Source organism: Pinus tabuliformis, chromosome 1_1 (assembly GCF_031772625.1).
Source record: "Pinus tabuliformis cultivar Carrire ecotype Pingquan chromosome 1_1, CPIR1, whole genome shotgun sequence".
NCBI lineage: Eukaryota > Viridiplantae > Streptophyta > Pinopsida > Pinales > Pinaceae > Pinus > Pinus tabuliformis.
In genome coordinates this window covers 901,777,421-901,798,593 of record NC_142297.1, presented here as the reverse complement: position 1 = coordinate 901,798,593, position 21,173 = coordinate 901,777,421, and the positions used below count along the sequence as shown (strand labels likewise).

At 38.2% G+C, this 21,173-nt stretch overlaps 1 protein-coding gene across 1 annotated transcript in view; it reads right to left on the bottom strand.

The window, feature by feature from the left end:
* The window catches only part of LOC149217323 (amino-acid permease BAT1 homolog), a 116,501-nt gene that overhangs the window by 38,432 nt on the left and 56,896 nt on the right, over positions 1 to 21,173 (bottom strand). The window contains exon 3 of the mRNA XM_089392981.1: positions 9,929 to 10,048. Coding sequence (XP_089249107.1) covers positions 9,929 to 10,048 — 120 coding nt within the window. The remainder of the gene's footprint in view (positions 1 to 9,928; positions 10,049 to 21,173) is intronic.

Sequence of the window (21,173 nt, the reverse complement as noted above, 5' to 3'; positions counted from 1 at the left end):
TTTAGAACTTTCTGCTAAGTGTCGTTGTTGTCCTTGATCTCAAGCATACACGTCATGAACTCCATTTGCTCAAATCTATGTAATGGATGCCTCTAGATCTCACTTATGCATTTGATCATCCAGCTCTAGCTTCCTTAAGAGATCAAGGAGCCTTCGGAGCATTGTCATCGCTTTCAGGGTGAGTTTTGCTTTTATCGCCTTTTTCTACTTTTTCTGTCGCTTTTCCCTGTTTAGCTTGTGCGAATGCTATTTCACTCGTTTTGTTGAACGACTGCTCACATTTTAACTTGTTTTAGCTTGTAGAAGTGTTGTTTCAAGTTTTGCATTGCCTTTCTTAAGCGTCATATGCATGACTTAGTTTTGCTCTAAGGGTCGCCATTGCGACGACTCCCTTCACATGCTTCGTGTTCCTTCAGTTTAATCAATTGCTGCACTTGTTTCACATGCATACATTTACACTTAACCAGATCTACACTCATCCTTGCATCATCTTTCAGATCTGTCTGTTTGCACACTCCCCATGGACAGATTTGGGCTCCCCCTGCCCGGATCTCACGTTCACTCACATGCACTGTGCAATTTGGCAGCTCAAGGCCTCTGCCTTGGCTTCTGGAATCGCGCAGAGGCTGTCCTAGGGCTAGCTCAAATTGCGCACTACGCAGTTCCAAGAGCCAGTCTCCCAGCTTGGTCACTAAGACTACGCAATGTGCAGTCTTTCCCAGGTCTTGTCCCAGACTAAATTACACATTGTGCAGTTCCAGTCATCAAGCTTCCACACTGACTGCTAGGACTGCGTAGTGAGCAGTTCCAACAGTTAGCCAGTCACCCTTGTCAGTCAAAATTGCGCAATTCCTCTCATCAAATGCCCTGATTGCTACTTGATCATGTTGTGAAGTTGGATTTGTAAGAGCTAATGTTTGCTTGCCATGAGTGTCTTTTCTGTCCCACAGGTACCACACTCGCAAAGCGCTTCTCTCCAGCAGTCATTGTACCATAACACCAAAGAGAGTTGCTTCAAGAGCGACCGCTAAAAGCAGTACCAAGGAAGCAGTTGAGCAAGCGCTGATTTACTTGCCAATATATGCAGATGCTCAACACTAACATGGCAGCAAGACCAACAACAGTGGCAGAAGGCAACAATCCAGTACAGGAACAGGGAAAGAGGAAGTTGCTGACATAATAGAGGGAGAACAAAGATGCAAAGCGAGCGCGTTCAATCTTCATGTAGGTAGCTTTGACAGTAGAAGCAAAAGGAAGCAGAGGACACAAACAATAGAGCGAAGAGCAGAGCTTGCGGGTAGCAGAACTGAGATCGCAACAAGCAGAACAAGAGTTGAAGGAAGAACAGGAGCTGAGAAGCAGAAACGGGAAGAAGAACAAAGGCAAGGCACAATGACAGAGAAAACAACGCCCATACAGGTTGATAAGTTAGAACATCTAGCAACTGAGGAAGAGAGTGAACATATGCAGGTTCCCTCACCAAAGCTAAGCATGAGAACCAAGTCCGGTCAGAGGTCGACAGGTACATGGAGCAGTTGATGTGCAAGGCCACTAGTGATGACTTGCAGCTGAGCGCGAACAACATGCAGAAGTACATTGGTGGTCCAACCACACTCAGGACAGTGCAGCGCATACTTCAAGATGAGATGGACACAGGTTCCAAGACCACATGCCCAGATGCCATGGAGGCAAGAGTCCGCTTTCAACAAGACAACATCAAGCAGTTTGGGGACATCACAACACAACACCAAGCTTGGCATTAGTACATGACCAAGAAGCATCAAGTGGGTGTTGCCGAGTTGGTCTTTCCCCAAACCTCAGAGTCATATTGTGTTGTCTTGTTAGGCTGTCTCTAGCCTATTTTGTCTCACATGGGTACATGTGGAAAATGTATATTATTGTAAACATGTTGTAAGTGAAATTCCAAGTCTCACTAGTGGAATGTGAAGAGTCATGAGGGTAGTCCAAGAGTCAAAAAGGGGGAATATCAAGGGCCACCCCACCCTTTGTTATAAATATAACCTCATAACTCATATAATAGGCTTTTGGGAGCCAAGATTTTGGCTAGGCATTGCTTATAGAAGGGTTGGAGAGTATTATGATGAGCCTTGGCTTCTCCACAGTGCAGAGTGAGTACATCTTTTTGGAGGAGCGGGCGGTGTTGATTGTAATGTTCCAGTATTGGGACGAGTGGTTGTCGATGGTGTATGTACAGATGGAACTTTCACTTAATATAATACATAACAAAGCCAACACGTTTTCATGCATATGTTGTTATTGTAGTTGGACTATTCTGGTTGCTTTAGCAATGTATGTTATTTAACTTACACATTTATGTATGAACTATTTTTTATGCAATTGTATGAATCTTGTTGCAGACGTGTTGTTGGTTTAACCCGTCACTTTGGATTGTGGACTATTCTTCTTTCTAGCTTGTGATGTCATTCCGCTTGTGTGTTCCTTTCAGGCTGCGTACTATTATAGGCTTCTAAGGGATACACTTCCTTTTCCCCTCCATGTGTTAGAACCCCCATGCATCTCACTTGACTCGCTGCAAGGTCACACACTTGCTTCCAACAAAGATATCACACTTACCTCTGTGCGCTATCGCAATCAAGGCATTGCTTTACTACCCACTGCTGGGACTCCTACTCCAAACGGTCTGAGGTCTAGTTGGGACTTCTTATCGGGGAGATCCCCTGACATGTTGGCGGGTTCAGAACTGTCAAAAATTTCTCAACATGGTATCAGAGCTAAGGTGCTAAAGTCAAGGGGGGGCATTCAATCAAGGAGACACTCAAGGATCAAAACTCGAGAAAGACATAAAAGCAAGTTGAAGGATATCAAAGCGAAGACAAGATCTACATCGAACGCTAGATCGAAGAAGAAGTATATCCTCTTGTCTTCATAAAAAAGACCACAAAGGCCCTCATAAAGTTGAAGAGATCTACAAAGCAAGGTAGCCCAAAGTATAGACATCTGAGAGAAGCACTTTGAGGACAAAGATCACATCATCTTGGAGAAAGTCGAAACATTTCTAGATCTACACTCATTCACCACCGAAAAGGTCGAAGTATCTTGAAGGCTAGTTATCCAAAGAAGGCTAAAGGCATTGTCATCATCTTCAAAAGGCTATAAGGCAAGGTCCCTCTCATTGAAGCAAGGATCCTCTCCTTATCCTTAAAGAAGATCATACAAGGAAGCATCAAGGCATCCTCATCAATCACCATCAACAAGGGAGCTAGATGAAAAGGCATTGTAATCATAAAAGGGGAAATCTCGTTTTATTGAAGAAGGGATTTCATTTGGAAGAAGATCATCCAAATGGGCACTAATACACCTTCGTTAACCACCATCAAAGAGATCAAGTTGAAGATTTCATCTTCACTCGTCAAGTAAGTATCTTTTATTCTATAATCTAAATCTGATGAAATGACTTCATTTTGCAAGGAGATCTATAAGCTAGTTGGGTCATCGAACTTCCTTGCATGGAAAAAGGAGGATAGACATAGTCCTAGAAGAAAGTGAAGTCATTGATCATATCAATGGAAAAGTCTCCTATGAATACATGGAAACGGATCAAAAGGCTCAAGGGATTCTTATGAAATCAGTCAAAGGTCCCTTTATTCCCTATATAGCAGAATTGGAGACATGAAAGAGATATATGATAAGTTGGTAAAATAATTATCTAAAGATGTGATAAGAAAGGTCATATCACTTAGACCCGATCTACACAAATTGAAGGTATCAAAGGATGAAGGGATGTCTTCATAAGATCTCAACTGCAAGATCTGAGAAAGATGATTTCAGATAAGGAAATAATCTCCTTTGTTCTAAATGCAGTGACTGATGAACAAGGTAACAAATGTATATGAGGATAAGAAGGTTATCCCATTCAACAATTTGTGGTTTCTATGCTGTGAAAATCCCTAATCCTCTACGGAACCCTCACTGCAGCAAATCTGAATCTACTTCACCTACTTGATTTTTAAATTACATTCATCAAGTTATTCTTATGAATACTGAATCAAATTACTTTTGTAGCCTACACTAATTAAATATTTGATCTCATGAAACAGAAAACAAAGCAAGGAACAAGATACATAGGACACACTTATTTTTGGACACAATAGTCCCCGGAAAAACCCAATGCGGGAAAACCAGTGCAACAGTTCTGAGGGTTTATTATTATGCAGGGGAAATATCTAAATACAACTCTAGGATGCTCATCTAGCAATCCTTTACAGAGAAAATACTGGCGGGAAATTTGAGTGAGTTTTACCTTGCTTCACCTGGCAGAATTCCGGCTAATCCGGCACAAGACTGGCTAACCCCAACTATTTCTGTGCTGGCACTGCGTCACCTTCTCTGCCCTCTGCGTCAGCTCTCACGTCTGTTCCGACAGTTCCCGACAGTTTCGACAGTTCCCGGTAGTTTCGGCTGTTCGGACAGTTCTGGATTCTGCATGACGAGCAACTTTTTTGCTCTGCGTTGGCCCTTCTGGCTCTGTATCAGGACTGCGTGGGCCTAGACTGGCCCAATATCAACTCCTCCCGGCTTCTGCGCTGCCTCTCTACAACCTCTCTTCGCCTCTTTGTCAGTATTCTCCAGAAATTTCTTCTCCCAGATTCTTTCTACCCCTCAGCTGCAAGATTTCCCCAATCGATTTTCATCCTGAGAACTTCTCACCTCATAAAATCGATTTCCTCAATTTCTCTGTGTATCTCCAAATGAACTCCAAGCCTCTATTTTATACTTTTCTTGTTGAGTCTTCAATGACCGAGATTAAGTCTCTAATCAATGGCTAAGATTAAAACATGACTTGATCCGCCTTCTAAATCATTCTCACCCATATTTTGATTAATACCCATTAATATTTTAATTTCCCTAAGTCTAGACTTATGAACTCCATTAAAAATATTAATTATTTTAATAAAATACAATCCGGGTGGAATTTCACCAAACGGTTTCTGGGTTCTTTAGAACTTATGTGCCTTAGCCTCTCCACCAATTTTCAAGGCTAGAGCACTTCCGATTCTACCAAAAACTAACATATGCAAGATAGAGAAAGACAGGTTGAAGGCAAGAGGTATTTAGACATTCATTGAAAGGAAAGGAGAACATAGCTAAGATTCAATGCTATGAGCATTACAAGAAAGAGTGTCCTAAGCTTAAGAAGGGAAATAACAAGGAAACTAAAAGAAGAAAGTCCAAGGAAGAGGAAAAGCATTAGAAGTAAGGGCTCGTGACATCACCATAGGAAACATGAAGGATGTTTGATAGTCAACTATGAAGGATATAGCTCTTGGGAACCTCATTGAAAACTCAAGTAACACTTATGGGAAAAAGGGGAAAAGTCATCTAGGACAAGTCTCATCATACATCAGTCAAAATGAAACATTTGCTGGATAGGGATATGCAAGATCCTCAAGATTATCTGATGGAATCCTCATCGGAAGGTTCACCGATCTAGAGAGGAAGCAAGTGTTGGGATGATTGTATGATGACATAAGAAATGAAGCAGATCAAGGGGTTGAAGCTCTTTTCAATCAATGAAGCTGCTAAAAGAAGACTAGATGACCTAAAGGTAAATGAGGTATGTATGCTTGTATTTGATATTATAAAGTCATGTTGTATGGTTGTAGGTAACATGGATCACTGCTCTATCTTGAGAAGCATGATCAAAGGAAAGGAATCTCCTCCAATGAAAGGATGCGAGAAGGCACATGTCACACTAGATGAAATCAACATAATATGTCCTCATATGAAGTATGAGGTGGCTGACTACAATTGAGGAACTCTAATTGGAAATTCCTAGGAATGAAACATGTGAAGAAATAATGGAAGAGATTGTGGAATTAGCAACAATGGTAAAGGTAGTCAACATCCAAAGACCAAGAAGATTTGACTATCTCCCAAAAAGATATGAAGACTCTAATGAAATTCTGGACAAGATGGAGACCCTTCACAATACATATCTTTAGGAGATGTGTCAACATATATGCTAGATGCTGATGCCTACAGGAATATGTCATGATGAAAGACTATCACAAAGGTAATTATGATTTAAAGTGTTCATTTCTTATTTGTGAACCAGTATCTAGATGGGCTTATGCAAGAGAACCATGTAGAAGAAAAATCCTTCCGAAGAAGAAAGCATGATGAAGGTAGCAGAACATGAAGCAATGCCATATGTAGATTGGTAGATCACTTTCTGATGAGAGGAATGATGACATGACTAACTCATGGATTAAGTGATGGGTGGTTTGTGCCCTATGAAAAAGTCCCAAAAGATGAAGACTCCATGAAAAAGAAATTCATGACATCGAAGGAAGGAGTTTTTCAAGTAGTTGGTTGTCCCATCATCTCCACTTGAGGCACTGCTATAGTTCCCTAATTATGAGGGAGCCTGGAAAGAAGTTTCTTGCTTGGAAGAAACTTGGAATTTCCTAGCCAAGAGGGATCTTAGGTACATTCCTTCTGTAGGAATGAGTACATTCCTTTATTGGAATATATATGTCCTCCCTAATTGAGAGGGAGAGATATCTAATAGACACATCATTCTGGAAGACACAGTGGAGGATTGGGTAATCATTTGGCATCTGATGCTCTTTGAGGATGAGATAGGGCATCCAAGATAAGAGTAGTCATAGAGGACTGATATTCTTTGAGGACTGGGGAGTCCAAGATAAGAATAGTCTTGATGGAACACACCCTTAGAGAACCCGAGTGGGGTATGTTCCGAGAGAGACAATGATGAGAGTGTCTATAAATCATTGCTCTTGCCAGCATTGAGCTAAGATCTTGTGAAGAGATAAAGCTGTTACTCAAGGCCTTGCTATGTAACAATGTTGGTTGATATGAGAAATTATTCAGATTGAGAATGACCAAGTACCATTATGAATACCTCCCTAGTTAAGAGGGAGCGTTGAAAAATGTAACTAGGTTCAGTCTTCGTAATGACATGTAATTGTGATTTTATGTAAGAGATGTAAAGAAGAAAAATAAAATTATTGTAATGCTTGCATCATGGGTTTCATGAGCAAGAGATTTTATTTTTAGTATAGGCTCCCATTAAGAGCCCTTAGGAATTTTGTCATCTAGTCATAAAAGTCTAAAGAGTCATTATCATGTAATGAGGACACATTACACATTGTAAAGAGTCCTTGTCTATGTAAAGTCATCCTCCAAGACCTCGTCACTAGCCCTCATCAAGTCGGCCTACAATGAAGGGAGAATTTTAGAAAGGTAAAGTCGGCCTACTCATGAGATCATGTCGGCCTAAAGGACATGGGAAAACAAGTATATATAGCAGTGCTCGGCCTCATTTGGAGGCAAGCAATTCGGTGAAGCAAGTCTCCATAAAGAAGTGCACAATACATCTTAGAAGAAGCCTCTAAGCCAACGAAAAGCAAAGGAAGTCTAGCGAAGGAAAGAGACATCATTAAGGACTGTTTTGGGCATAGTATATCCCCACATGTGCGAAGGTTGCAGGTCCGAAATAGGCAAGGGAAGAACGAAGATTGCGGTCACCTAGAAGTATTCTTGTTTGGGTAGAAATCTTCGTTGAAGCAAGCCGAGTAAGATAGAGAAGGAGTCTCCCTCTTGAAGAGACTATTCAAGGAACAAATCTAATCTAGGGTTTCTGTGGTAGGGTTGCAGACCTACAAGAAGAGACCGAGATTCTGAAGGAAGCCAAGAAGGAGAAGAGGAAGAGAAACATTGGAGAGGAGGCTAGTGACTTGGTCTTGGGCATACTCTAATGGCAAGGGTCTTTGTCATGGTCTTGATGTTCGTCAATTGAAGATCTATAAGAAGAATCTCGTTTGAGTTTTCCTCTCAAAGAGTGAGAGGTTTTTTCCCTGGCTGATAAGCCTATATACTGTGTCTCTTGTCTTTTACTGTTCATGATTTGGTAATTGTTTTGATGAAAAGAATACAATAATAACTCAAGAAGAGAAGATCATAATCAAGAAATAAAAAGTCTATCACAAGCAATTATCATAAGTAGAGAAATCAATTATCTGTTGCTGCCCTAGATTTCTCAACAATTTAATCTGTAGAATTTGAGTGTCCCAAGGGTTTTTCAGGGTGCTGAATCCATTTATGCATTCAAAAATGTATTTTAAATAATAAAATATCACAACCTTGCTTGAAATTGTAACTTCTGATTCCGGTGAAAAAGGTCATTTCATCTATAAGTTAGACGAAATATATGAAAAACGTATATAGTCAATCCTTATCTGAATTTTATTGGGAAATTCAAACCCAAATAGATCTTAATTTTTGTCAAACCTGAACCATGTAACTTAGAATGTGAGATTCGAAGATTGTTATAAACTAGGTCAATAATAAGGCACAAATTCAAAATGTTAGGCTTCAGCCTATCCTCAGCCAAATCAAAGTACATATCAAGAGCCTGGAATGGTCCTCATTTGTAGATATCTACATAGAGTTAAGTGGACAAGCTGATAAACTATCTAAAAAATCCCTCCTTGCTGGTGCTTTTCACATCCTTGAATACCTTAAGGACCATTTGATGTAGGACATGTCCTTCTCATTATACTTTGTAGATCTTCGTTTGTGGTCAATATGAGATGTCTCGGTTCTTGCTAAGTCATATATTCCTGGTATATTCTGCTTGTAGGGAGTTGGATATACTTTTGCTGTTATACTGGCAAGTTTGATCCCGGGTCTCGCCCAGATTACTCTAACGAGATACCAATTCACCATGGTTTAAAAAAAAAGTACTATGCCTACCAAGCTTTTTGTTTATACTAGATATTCTGGTCATACAAATAAGAGATAAAACTTTTGGTTTGAGATGTTTGTACTCCTTCCCAAGGAAGTATTGAGTTTTTTGGTTGAATTCAGGAAAGATACATACCCTGAACAGTCTTGGTCCGTCTTTTTTGGGGGCTAATACCAGGGTATTAGCTGGTGACAAAATAAAAAATGTCAAAGTTCAAGTATTGAACTTATTTATGACAATTATGTTGATTAAATTATATGTATCTGCATGCTGTACAGTGCAACTACAGCACTTTCATAATACAAATAAATCAAATATAATCATTTCTGTTTAAACAAACAAACAAACTCAGGAGCATATATGCTTGTTAGATGATCAGTTCTATCAAATAAGGGACTGTAACGTTGCATGGGATTATTGGGCATTTTGTTGTGCCAGAATTATTAGTAATATAAGAGTTCTAGGAGTTGTTAAATAAATGGTGCAGAGGTAGAAATCGAATGACGTTCATCTGGATTTTCTTTTGATAATTAAAAATACTAGCACGGAAAGATAAACAACAGAAACAGAAACTATAAAATCTGATGCGTCCACTGAATGAATTATTGGCCACGCAGAAACATTTTTGCTTTGTGTGAGACTCAAGGACATTCTAATACGGCCGAGATGCAGCAATAAGTTCTGGCTTCAAGGTCACTGTGCTCAACATTATGAAGTTGCGAACAAGCAAATACAGCAGTGTCCTTAGACGAGTGCCATGTCCCTATGCTCTAAAATTGTACCAGCAGATGCTCTGGGACATTAATAACATTGATCCCCAAACAAAAGAAAAGTATGCTCTACTGATAGTCCCAGGAAAGATAATAGTATAAGAATACTCCAGAGAATCTCCGTCATAAAAAATTACTGGTGGTAAGAAGGCATAGATACTTTACAGAAAAGGTGAGTATGTAGTTATTGTTTAGCAAGATTATATTTTTTACTATGATGAAGAAGAAGCTGGAAACAATATCAAATTAAAAGAGTTGCGCCTGCTTATGGGACAAAAGACTGTCTGCCTGTTAGAAAGGACAATCATCCCACAGCATGCATGGCACTAATAGTAAATATTCTTGGAGATGTAACGTTATTCAACCTTTTCATTGATATGGAGCTCAACGGAGTTGCACTGCATACCTGAGTTCCAATGCCTGAAATCAGACCAATGGTTTCCAGCCAGGCACAACACCAAGATGCAAATGGACCCCACCTAGGCCCAGCCAGATGAGCAGCCCAGAAATACAAGGAGCCAGTGGTCTTGTCAGGCATGACAACCAATACACTCTCAGTTTATATTCATATGACGTTAGCTTGAAAAGATAGCGCCCATAATATCAAAAGTAGAATTCAAATAAAACCTCTACCATTTCTTGACATGCTCATCCATGCTTTCTATGAATGTTTTAAAGATGAATACTTCAAAAGATTTCATATATCCTAATAGACAGTACAATAATATTCCACAAAGAAAGATCTAAGAGCTTTGATGAAAATATTGGTGGAGGCATATCCAACTCAACGATCATGAGTTCAATCTGGAAATGTGATTAAAAAATTTGAGAAATTGTGGAAACTGCATGCCCACACATATAATTCAATCTGGAAATGTGCTTAGAAAATTTGAGAAATTGAGGAAACTGCATGCCCACACATATAATATTAGATTATTAGAGAAAATTTAGCTGTTTTGACGTGAATATCTGGATATAATATACATGAATATCTAGATTTATATTATAATTTTTTTGATTATCTGAATTTTGATTATAATTTATTATTATTATTATATCTAATCTATATTGACCTGTTATTTGTTTTAATTTTTTTAAATATCATATTATAATAATTTATATCAAGTGATCAGGGCACTATACATTTTATATGTTGGATTAGAGAATACACCTCACTTTTCTGGATGCCAAAAGAAGAGTCAACAACCTGTTTTTACACTTTTTACTTATTCCAAAAACAATTATACCCATTAGAATTTTTTATATACAAACAAATTTTGACTAATTGTATCCTGAAGAATTATTTAATCACCCCTTATTAATCCTATTCCTTCCAACGATAATATAAGGCTTGACAACGCATCATCTACTAAAACTTTAACAACCACTTCAACGAAAACCCCTTAAGGTGGGAAGGAAGGTTATTAAGGCACCATTCACCGAGACAACTACATTTGTACATGGGAGAAGCTTGCTATGCACAGAGGCTATGTCAAAGTACTTTAACTTAATCTTGCTTTGCATAGAAGGCTATGCCAAAATACTTTATTAACTTAAGCTTGTTATGCATAGAACGTTATGCTAATATACTTTATTAATTTTTAAGTTGGTTATTCTAACTTGTCATAAGCTTTTTCTATATCAATTTTCGAGAACATGGTTGGCTCTTTACTATGTCTAACTCAGTTGGTAGATTCTCTCACCTCTATGACATCGTCCATAATATTGAACAAAATAATATCTAGTTTTTCGAAATTGGCTTATCCATCAATGAAGTTGACCTTTTCATTCAAAGTTTTTTTGTAATACTATTGGTAGATATTGGACACTAGGTTGCTAAATCATCTAAGGAATTTCTTTCTAGAATTAAGATGCATTAATGGAAGGATGAACTCTTCTCCTTACAACTTGGATCTCCTTAATCATTTACTTAATCAAAGGAATTACTCTATCAACGATTAAATTGAAAGACTCTATCTAGAGGTCATATGGGCCTAGGTGTTATTTGTTTTTATATTAAACTATCCTTTCCACCACTTCGCCATAAAGAAGCTTCTTCAACATATTGTTCAATTGTTCACTCCCCACATTCAAGAGGGCTAAAAGTTTTGACAAGATCAATGTGGATGCAAATTCCCACTTGCCATTATGCTCATGAGTCATCCAAAAAGATTCAATAAGGTCTGATTTCTTCGTAGAAAAGAGAATCATAGTAAGATGTGATCTATTCTTAGAAAATAGACTTTAGCAATTTCTACCTATTGTTATTTTTACAAAATATGTAGGACTAAGCTCTCTTCTTTTTAACAGACCTTGAAAAAATTAATCTCCCAAGCTTAAACCATTTTCTAGTTACCATGCTTAATTTTTTTTCTCTATCTTTAAAATAAAAAAATTCTAGTTCCACATTTGCTAATCTCTCCCTAAATCTTAGTTGATCAACCATCCCTCATTCGAAGACTATAGCTATACTCTCAATCTTTTAATATTTTAAGAAGATATCTCTCAAAACATTAGCTTTAGATGGTAGAATTGTTAAGAATTCCTTAGGCTTATTCTTTATATTAAGAAAGCTTAGGCTTTATTTCTCTTAAGAAGATGAGAGATAGTCAACAATCCATTTTTCCCTATTCCACCATTGCTGAAGATTGCTAACAAGCCCATTACCACTAGAAAATGCAATACTCATTTTGCATTTTCGAGGCATTCTTCTCAACCATACATGATACTATAAAGAGGATGTTAACTTTCAAAGCTTGGTACGAGTCGTGAATGCTAACATAATCTTGTTCACGAAAATTGGGAGAGATTGAGATCTACATGTTTTCATTTTTCTTTAACATGTTATAGTGCTTATGTCTTTTGAAGCATGTTCTATGGTTAAGTTCACATATTTGAAGGTGGTGTTGCAGACGTGGCAGTGGTTCACCTTTTGGTGTGGCTTCTACATATGATGAAGCATGTTTGCACATTGAATTTTACTTTGAAGGAATTTGACATATCCTAGGGTATAAGCTACATATTTGGAGGCATTTCACACCATTGAAGCTTTTAGAAGAGCACCATGTGTCACATCAATGGCACTTGGCATCTTTTTGGGAAATGTGGGACAACATCTTGAGGAGTGCTCCATTGACTTGGTGCTTTATTGTTATGTACACCATAGGAAGATGAGCTTATAGAAGGGCACACTAAGGGAGGAGGTTACACTTGGCATGTACTCAGACTTGACCTTGCATGTTTTTGGATGAAACACCCATCAACTAATGGGTTCCTAAGTTTTGACCATATTTGCACATTGTTCTATGAGACCCTCATTGTGGAGGCATATATGTCCATAACATCCACTTTGTAAGGACTTTGTTAGTGGTGCTTGTTAGCGCTTGAAATTTCACCTCAGGCTGAGAAAGGTAAACCTCAAGGCAACATCAAACCACTTAGCCTCGTAGCTAGCCCTACGGGGCTGGAGAGGGCTCTCTCCGGTCAATCTCAGTAAAGATCTTCAATGGGCGAGATGACCAATAGGGTAACACTGATTTTAGGCTAGTAAACTGATCAAAAGGGTTGATTTGGGGTTTTTAGGGTTTTTGGTGACAAATTGAGGGGATGGCAATTTTGGGTGCGGGGATTGGACACAGTTTCTGCAGGGGATTCTTTGGGGCGAGGTAGGAGACAGTATTGATGCCTTTGATTGGGGTGGATGGTCAGGAATGACAGGTGAGGAGCTAAGGAGAGCAAACAATAACTTTGAATTCTCCTTAAACAGTAGAAAACATCGAAATTAAACAAACTTAAAAGCAGAGCATGGTAGTCATGAATTCTTACTTTAACACTTCGTTTGCTTAATGTGCAGAAGGAAAAGAAAGGAAATGATTCACATAACACACTTACAGGTACATAGAGAAACACACCATCAATACATGTAACCACAAGAATCCCAAAGAGGACTGCAAAACCCTGGTCTTCCTTAGCCAAAAATTGCAGAGATACAATGATAGCTTATCCCTCAAGAGTCCAACCATGAAAATGAGCAAGAAAGTACATAATATAGATCATCTAACCTCTTTCCCTGCCTCCATGGGTCGAGCTCACTATCCTAGGAGCTGTTTCAACCACTTCTAAACTAAGCACTACAAACTAGGCAGTCAAAACAACTTGCCTCTATAAACTAGGAAACCAATTCATTCATTTAATTTTCACCTTTTACATGAATGAATCTTCTAGAAGAGGTACATAAGAGTAAAAGTGTCAATAAAGTACAATAATTACATTAAATAAGATAATAATCCACCCCAAAAAGTCAAACAGGGTCAAACTGCGTTTTTCTGAGCTGTACACTGAAATCTGGAGAAGTTTGCCTGACGGGTCGCGCGCCTCTGCCTGACGGGTCGCGCGCCTTTGGGACCACATTTGGGGCACTTCCAGGTGGCCAAATTGAGCAAGAGTAGGCTTGTTGGAAAGGTCTGTGAGTCTACTTTCCAACCCAACTAGAATTTCTGAATTTGGTGGTCATTTGCCCCTCCAAAATTGCAATCTCCCAAGACTGCTTTCTGCAACTCAAAAATGTGGCAGAAAGTCAATTTTTGCTTGTTTTTTGACTTTCTGGAGGCCCAAAACTTCATAAAATCTCAAGTCCATTGATGAGCATATGTAACTTCTCATGACAAATCTGGAAATGCTGAGTTTTTGCAAAATGGAGTTGCCATGATGTAGGGTCGCGCGGGGGGTGAGACCCGTTAATGGGGAAAAACCTGTAAATTGCCTGAAAAAACCAAAATTTACCCAAAATGCTCAAAATTTCTTGGGATTTGTGTTGTGGCTAGGCTATTTAGTGCCATGCTCAGTCAAAGAGGCTTTGGCCAAAATTTGGAGTGGATCAGGCCTTTTTCGTCGTTTTAGTGCCTTGGCCAACCTCCTTGGATCCGGCGATTGTAATTTTGACATTTCTCTAAAACCATGACACCTGTGCAAAAAGTGAAGGAGGTTTTTCTTCTTTGGCATGTTGTGGACAAAAACCTCTCTCAGTTTCCCAAAATTCATCTTCTATTGCTCTGAAACATCATTTGAGTGAAACTTGTCCCGATGTGTGGAACAAGGGATTTTGCCGAAATGAAGCGAAATGAAGGGGATAGGGGGCTTCTAAATTCTTGGGGAAATTTTTGGGAGTAGGGAGGGATGTTAGGAAGTAGGGGAAAGTGGAATCTCAGAGATTGAGCGAGGGGAAGGGGTCCAAAAGGGCAAAACACAGGCCAAACCTAGAAAATTGCCAGGTTATAGCTAGAAACTAGGGTTTGTACAAAAATGAGGAATTTGGGGGATCTCAGTGATGGAAAGCATTTGGTAAGGTACTTTAAGGATAGGGGAAGGTGTATGAACATCAGGATACAAGTTTCGCCGATGATTTGACCGTCCAAGAGAAATTAGCTTCAAAACCCTAGGAGAGGGAAACGACCTTGCCTAGGCGCAACTGAAGCATAGACAAGATGTAAAATGACCCATTAGACACTGAGATGATAATGAAAACCCTATGAATGATGATAAACTCAGCTGAATGATGACATGGACCGACATTTGGACAACTTTAGAAGGAGTGAAAGCAAACCCTAGACCTAATGCCTAGTGACCAAATTTTGCTTGAAAACTCTTTGAAATGACAAAATTTGACCTTGACACTTCAAAATCACTTTGTAAGAGCATGTTTGATCACTGGAGGAAGGCTGGAAAGACTGACACTAACAGTGCTCACCATCATTTGACAAAGTACCTAGGTTGCCCCCTATATTAGCGTTGGTAAGTGCAGAATGGCTGCAACATTCCATAATTTTGGTCATAATAGAAAATACAACCAATATTGAGGGATTTATGGTGAAATTGAATTTTCCACCTGAAACACTAGCTGTGTATCAAGCTCTCAACTTGAAGAATATTTTCAAGGAACACCCTAGCTCTAAGGAAGAGTCATGATATTCTTTTATCATCCCAAGGAGTATTTCCCTACCTTGAAGAACACACTCTTTGACTTGAAATATATTATTATTTTATGAGGGTAGTTGAGTGATTATCTAAAGGAGCACTCTAAAGAAAAGGGATGACACATGGTGAATCAAGCACTAATTTGAGGAGCTCCTTGCATAGAACATTATATAAGACCTTTATTATATTACTTATTCAAACAATAAAACAACTTTTGAGGGAGCATTCCACCACAAAAACTCTTGAATAGCTCCTAAACAAATAATTAATTATTATTTGTGAAGAGCACTTCGGTGGAATTAATATGCTTGGCATATTTTGACATGGTTAATCACGTATTAAGGGAAGTGCCCTAATCGCAATGGAATCTCTAAACCATTCTCTTTTATTTAAATATTATTTCTTGGAGGAAAGATGGATCTAAAACTTTCTAGAGTCTCATCAATAATATTTTCTCATAAATTAATTTATGAGAAACTATACAAAAGAAAGATTCCTCTCATTTGGCGAATTAGAATTTCAAGGGCAGGAGATCTCTCTTAGAATGCCAAGGGTATTTTGAATTTGTAGGTTAGAGAAAGGAAAAGCTTGGGTGAACTATGCTATCTTTTTTCATAGTGTAGATCACATTAATGCTAGGGATGCCATATCAAATTTTGCTAGTAAATGTTTCTATCTTCATATCCATTACGCATTTCTTTTGCATGTTAGAGTACTAGAGAAGGATGTCTCTAAGGGGTATTCATGCTCTTCTTGTCTCTTGATGTAATCAATTTGTTAATAAAGATTAACATTGTTGTTTACTCTCATTTGATAATTGTTGCTAGTCTCTTTGCTTTATGGATTGCATCATATGTTGGTTAGTTTTGACTTGGTAGATGATAGAACATCTTAATGAGCTTATCATATAGTTATGTGCATCAATGTGGTTGAGTTAATTGATGATGTTTGTATATAATCTATCTTGGTGATTTCTCTTTTGCATTATGAGCTTATTATACCTGATTTCAATTTTTTGCTTGACCAACTATTAGTTTTCTTTGACAAAAAAAAATTGCACCTTTCTCCTTAGTTTAACATTAGAGATTAAATTTTATTATTATTTTTAATAATATTTTAATATATTTATTTGAAATTTGATTAGTTAACCCCTTATTTTGCAATGATTACATTTTTAATCAATTGCACATTCAAATATTTGGTTGTATATGCTGACATTAATTCACCATTTAAATTCCATTATCACCCTCTTCAAACACATCGCGGTCATGTTTCGAGGCTATGTAACTAAATGTTTTTTTAACTTATGGCTGCGTGGATCAACAATAGGGTGGCCTAAAATTCTTTTCTACAATACGCATTGCAGTGATCACAAAGAATGGAATATGGAATTTCGAGTTGATTATATATATATATATATATATTTTTTTTTTTTTTCAGCCCTAAGGTAGGAAAACAACTCAACAAACCTAGAGTAGCTTTCTTAACAGGATCCGGGTTGGGAGAGTAATTACTGAAACCGCGTGTCAAGGACGTACAAGATTTAGTCGATTGATCATTTAATTTTTATACTTTTAATGTTAACACTCTAACCACAAACATCAAGGCATTTAATTTCCCAATGGTCCATGAATCGACTATTAATGTAAAACCCACCATGTTGAAATCAACAATGGTGTGACATATCCCATATCCAATGAGTTCGCAATTTTCTTCGAGCGCATAATATTCTCTAAAAGGATATGGCAACATTCGTATTTAGCAACTAACCTTTGACTATAGAATTGAGAAAGAAATAAATACGTTCAAAAGGGGTTTAAGTTTGTGGACCAAACTATATTGGAAGAAAATATTTGGTTCCGCCTATTTCACCACTGAAGTATGTGATAGTCTAAAAAAGGGAAATATATAGTAATTATATATTTTTAATTTAGGGAGTAACATTTTCCCACAATAATAGTTGTTATGAGTACATTATGTTCTGTTGTAATTTAGATAATATGTAAAAATAATTATAAAATTGGGTGGCTTTTTGGACAAGCTTCATTGTTTTAAGGAAAAAATTAAAATTGTTTTTCTATTTAAATTGTTATAATAAATTGATTAAAAAAAACATATAAATTAATATTTTGAGGTTGCGTTGGTTACTTATTACACTTAGATGATAGCTTTTTTTGTTCTACCATGCGTTCTGCCACACAAGATGAGTTTAATTGAGTTTTGTCCATTCCAAGAATTCCTACAAAATTTGCAATTTGAATAACCAAGTTTAAGAGGGTTATAACTCACTCTGGTTTTGCTATTCTTCCATTTTAATCTTTTTATTTATTTATCTATTCCAATTACATTATATGAATCCAATGTCCCATCTTAACACAACTCTATCACAAAGTGTCTTCATGTAGATTTTTAAGCGGCTTGACAATACCTTGTAAATCTTATTGATAATCTTTTTAATGTTTACATGATTTTTTATTCTTTGAAGTTGGATCTTATTTTTTTGGTGAATCAAGGTTCTATTCATTCATCAAAAGTTGAGTACATAGATATCAAAAAGCAAGTAGTCTCACCCAGATCAAGTTTGTTAACTAGAGCTAGTAGCATATGGCAAATAAACATAAACAAAACTAAAGGAACAATCCACAAGTTGACAGGCCAAAAGCACCAAAAGACAAACAAGACTAGCAAAACACCTATAACCATGGTCAATCATTAGAAGTAATAGACGCAGGGTTGTCTGGCCTAGTCCCTGGAGGAGGAGGGGGACGATAAGAGCATTGAACATGTTGCTCGAAGTGTTCCATCCACGTTTCTAGCTTTTCCACCTTTTCAGATAGCAAATTCTGACCACGCCAAACCACCACGATCCTTTCCCTGACATGGCATTGAAAGTAATGCAATTGGTTGAGCGTGGCAATAACAACTTAGTGTTCTTCCTTCTTGGCCTTATCGTACATTTCCATGCTATCCAGAACCATTTGAACCAAGTCTCGACATGCCATGGAACACTATTGTCACCCATCAACCCTTATACTTCCAAACCGGTGTTGTCGGCCTTTCCCACCAACTCCAACCTCGTGTGACCCACTGCCCTTCTTGCGATTTCTGGCTGCATGACCACCCTGATTGGCTTTAGCACCTCCTTTTCCCCCACGGTCCCCCAAGGCCGCCTGACCCACACTTCTAATAGATTTACCACCCTACATTGAACACTCGGCCACCTAGCCCTCCACCTCCACCTTCGGCTCAGAACGGGTACCACCCTGGCTAGCCAAAGCTCCCCTCTGCAGGGGTTTGGAGCGGGAATTGAGAGGTATAGGTCGCATGGCGCAGGGATACGCTTCTAATCTAGGAACACCATTAAACAACAACACTAACCAACGCCCCTTGAACCTCAACACCTCCCGATGAACCTTGAACCTCTCCAGAGCTACAAGTGGTCCCAAATAATCCAACAACCTGCTACCTTATGGGGCTATCGACCTTCTTTCACTGACTCAGGAAATTACAGAAGAAATCACAGCTAAAGAACACACCCACCAGACAATGAACTTGTTGATGCCTCTACCAGAGGAAGCACCTAAGAGTAGAGACACAGATAAAAGGATTGGACACCCAAACACAAACAGACTAATCACAAACCCAAGTTGAAATCTCATCGACGCAGACTACTTCAGACAAATATCCCATCACCAGACCCAATTTCTTCTCATCCAACCATAGGACATAGGTATCCACATAATAACCACACAAACAGGAGTACCCAAAAGATATCAAATTGATATAGGACTCAGGCGCCCTCTCAAGCTTAGAAGACAACCGAGAAAAGAGCTAATTATCAGCACAAGAAAAGGGCCGCAGACCGTCTCTATTACCATGCAGAGTTCACCCAGACTTCGGAAGACAATGATAAACCAGACGCAAGGAGAGGAACTTATCGCTTTTGTGAGCCAAAGGCAAATGAGGCGACGTCGGCGGCAGAATCGCAAGCATACCCAGAGAAGCCAAGAGCCAGAGACACCTGTTGGACTACTAAAGCTCAAACCACGAACATCCACCCATCGAATGAACACAACATAATAAAAATCCTAGAGCGCGACATGCACCATAAACCAACCTCCCTCGCCCGTTCTCGATCCCGCAAAGACAGAGTGAACCTTCACGTGTTGCACCGTTAACTTCCCTATACAACAAATGTAATGGAAGGACAAGTGGATTGTCCTCCTTACCAACTGCCAGATGTTCACCTTCATGACACACATGTCTAACTCTTCTCGGATTTCGTCACCCCCATCGAGGATGAAGTTGGATCTTTTAATATATTGTACAAATCAATATAAATTATATATCTGTGTTTCTCCCTTTTTTTAAATATTCCATATTTTTTATACAAATATTCTGTCACGCCATTGTAATTTTTCCTCATTGAATGAATGACGAGGTTTGTTTATTTTAAGAATATTCTTTTGGTAACTATTATATTTTTTTATTGTGTAATTATTATATTTTTATTTTTAATTGAAATTGTTAAATTATTATAATTTAGATATTAACTATTAAATACTATTTATTAATAAAAATGCTTTATTATTTTGTGTAAAAGTGATATGTTTTTTCCCAAGGAAAAATCATAATTTTCATTATAAATAAGGAAAATTACATGCTGAAGATGCTGAGTAGCATATGAGATATCTGTGGTCTAGCCACAATCAATATTGTTTTTCAAAAAATATGTCGATCCCATTGAAGGGAGACTGCTATGAATAATTACATATGAAAGTTCAGTAATATTATAGACATAAAGTGCTATAATTCAAAATATATACAACAAAATTTAGTCATAAAATACTCATAAAAATGGGGTCCATGACCCCATCAAAATTGCCCATCCATGAATGGGTGGTGGTAATAGCTGAAAACTTCCAAGTCTTGTTCCTCTTGTATCAACTAGATGCCCCTTGGCAGCTGCGTGGCTTCCTTGGAAAGGAAATCGGAAATGTTGTTTCATTCCCTGTAGATATGTTGACAAGAAGATATGTCAAAAAATGATCTCAGTCTCAAAGCATCATCCAGAATGTGTCGAAGTGTGTGAGTGTGACAAACAGTTTGTTTGATTAAACCATTTAATAATGATCTGTGAGTCACCAAAAATCTGCAAATTTCGACAGCCTTTGACTAGTGCAAAATGTAGTAAGTGTCGGAGGGATATAAGTTCAACAAAGTTGTTAGCCCCCCCCTAAGCCCAATTATATCCTGTAGGAATGTGTATGATTTATATGAAGGATAATTCCACCCCCACATCCATGTTGTTGTGATGAACCATCAAAATAAGCCCTTGGCATGTCATAATTAATGATCTCAGGTATGTTGTTGCACATTGTGGGTTCACGGGTCTCCTCTGGAAGGCTTAGGTAATCGGAAATGAATGATGCAATGATATTGTCCCAGCATGGCTCTGTATCAGTAAAAATAATCTTGTTCCGTTGAAGTCATATATACCAGCAAACCAATACCGGCATACACATATTTGTTTGTGCTGAAGTCCACCATCGTTGCCATGCCTCCCGGGTGTCCATGCCAATCCAATTATTTTGAATTTGTAGTTGTATAGTAATCTTAGACCAGATGGAAATAGTGGTCCTAAATCTGAGGAATAAGTGATCACATGTTTCCAAGTC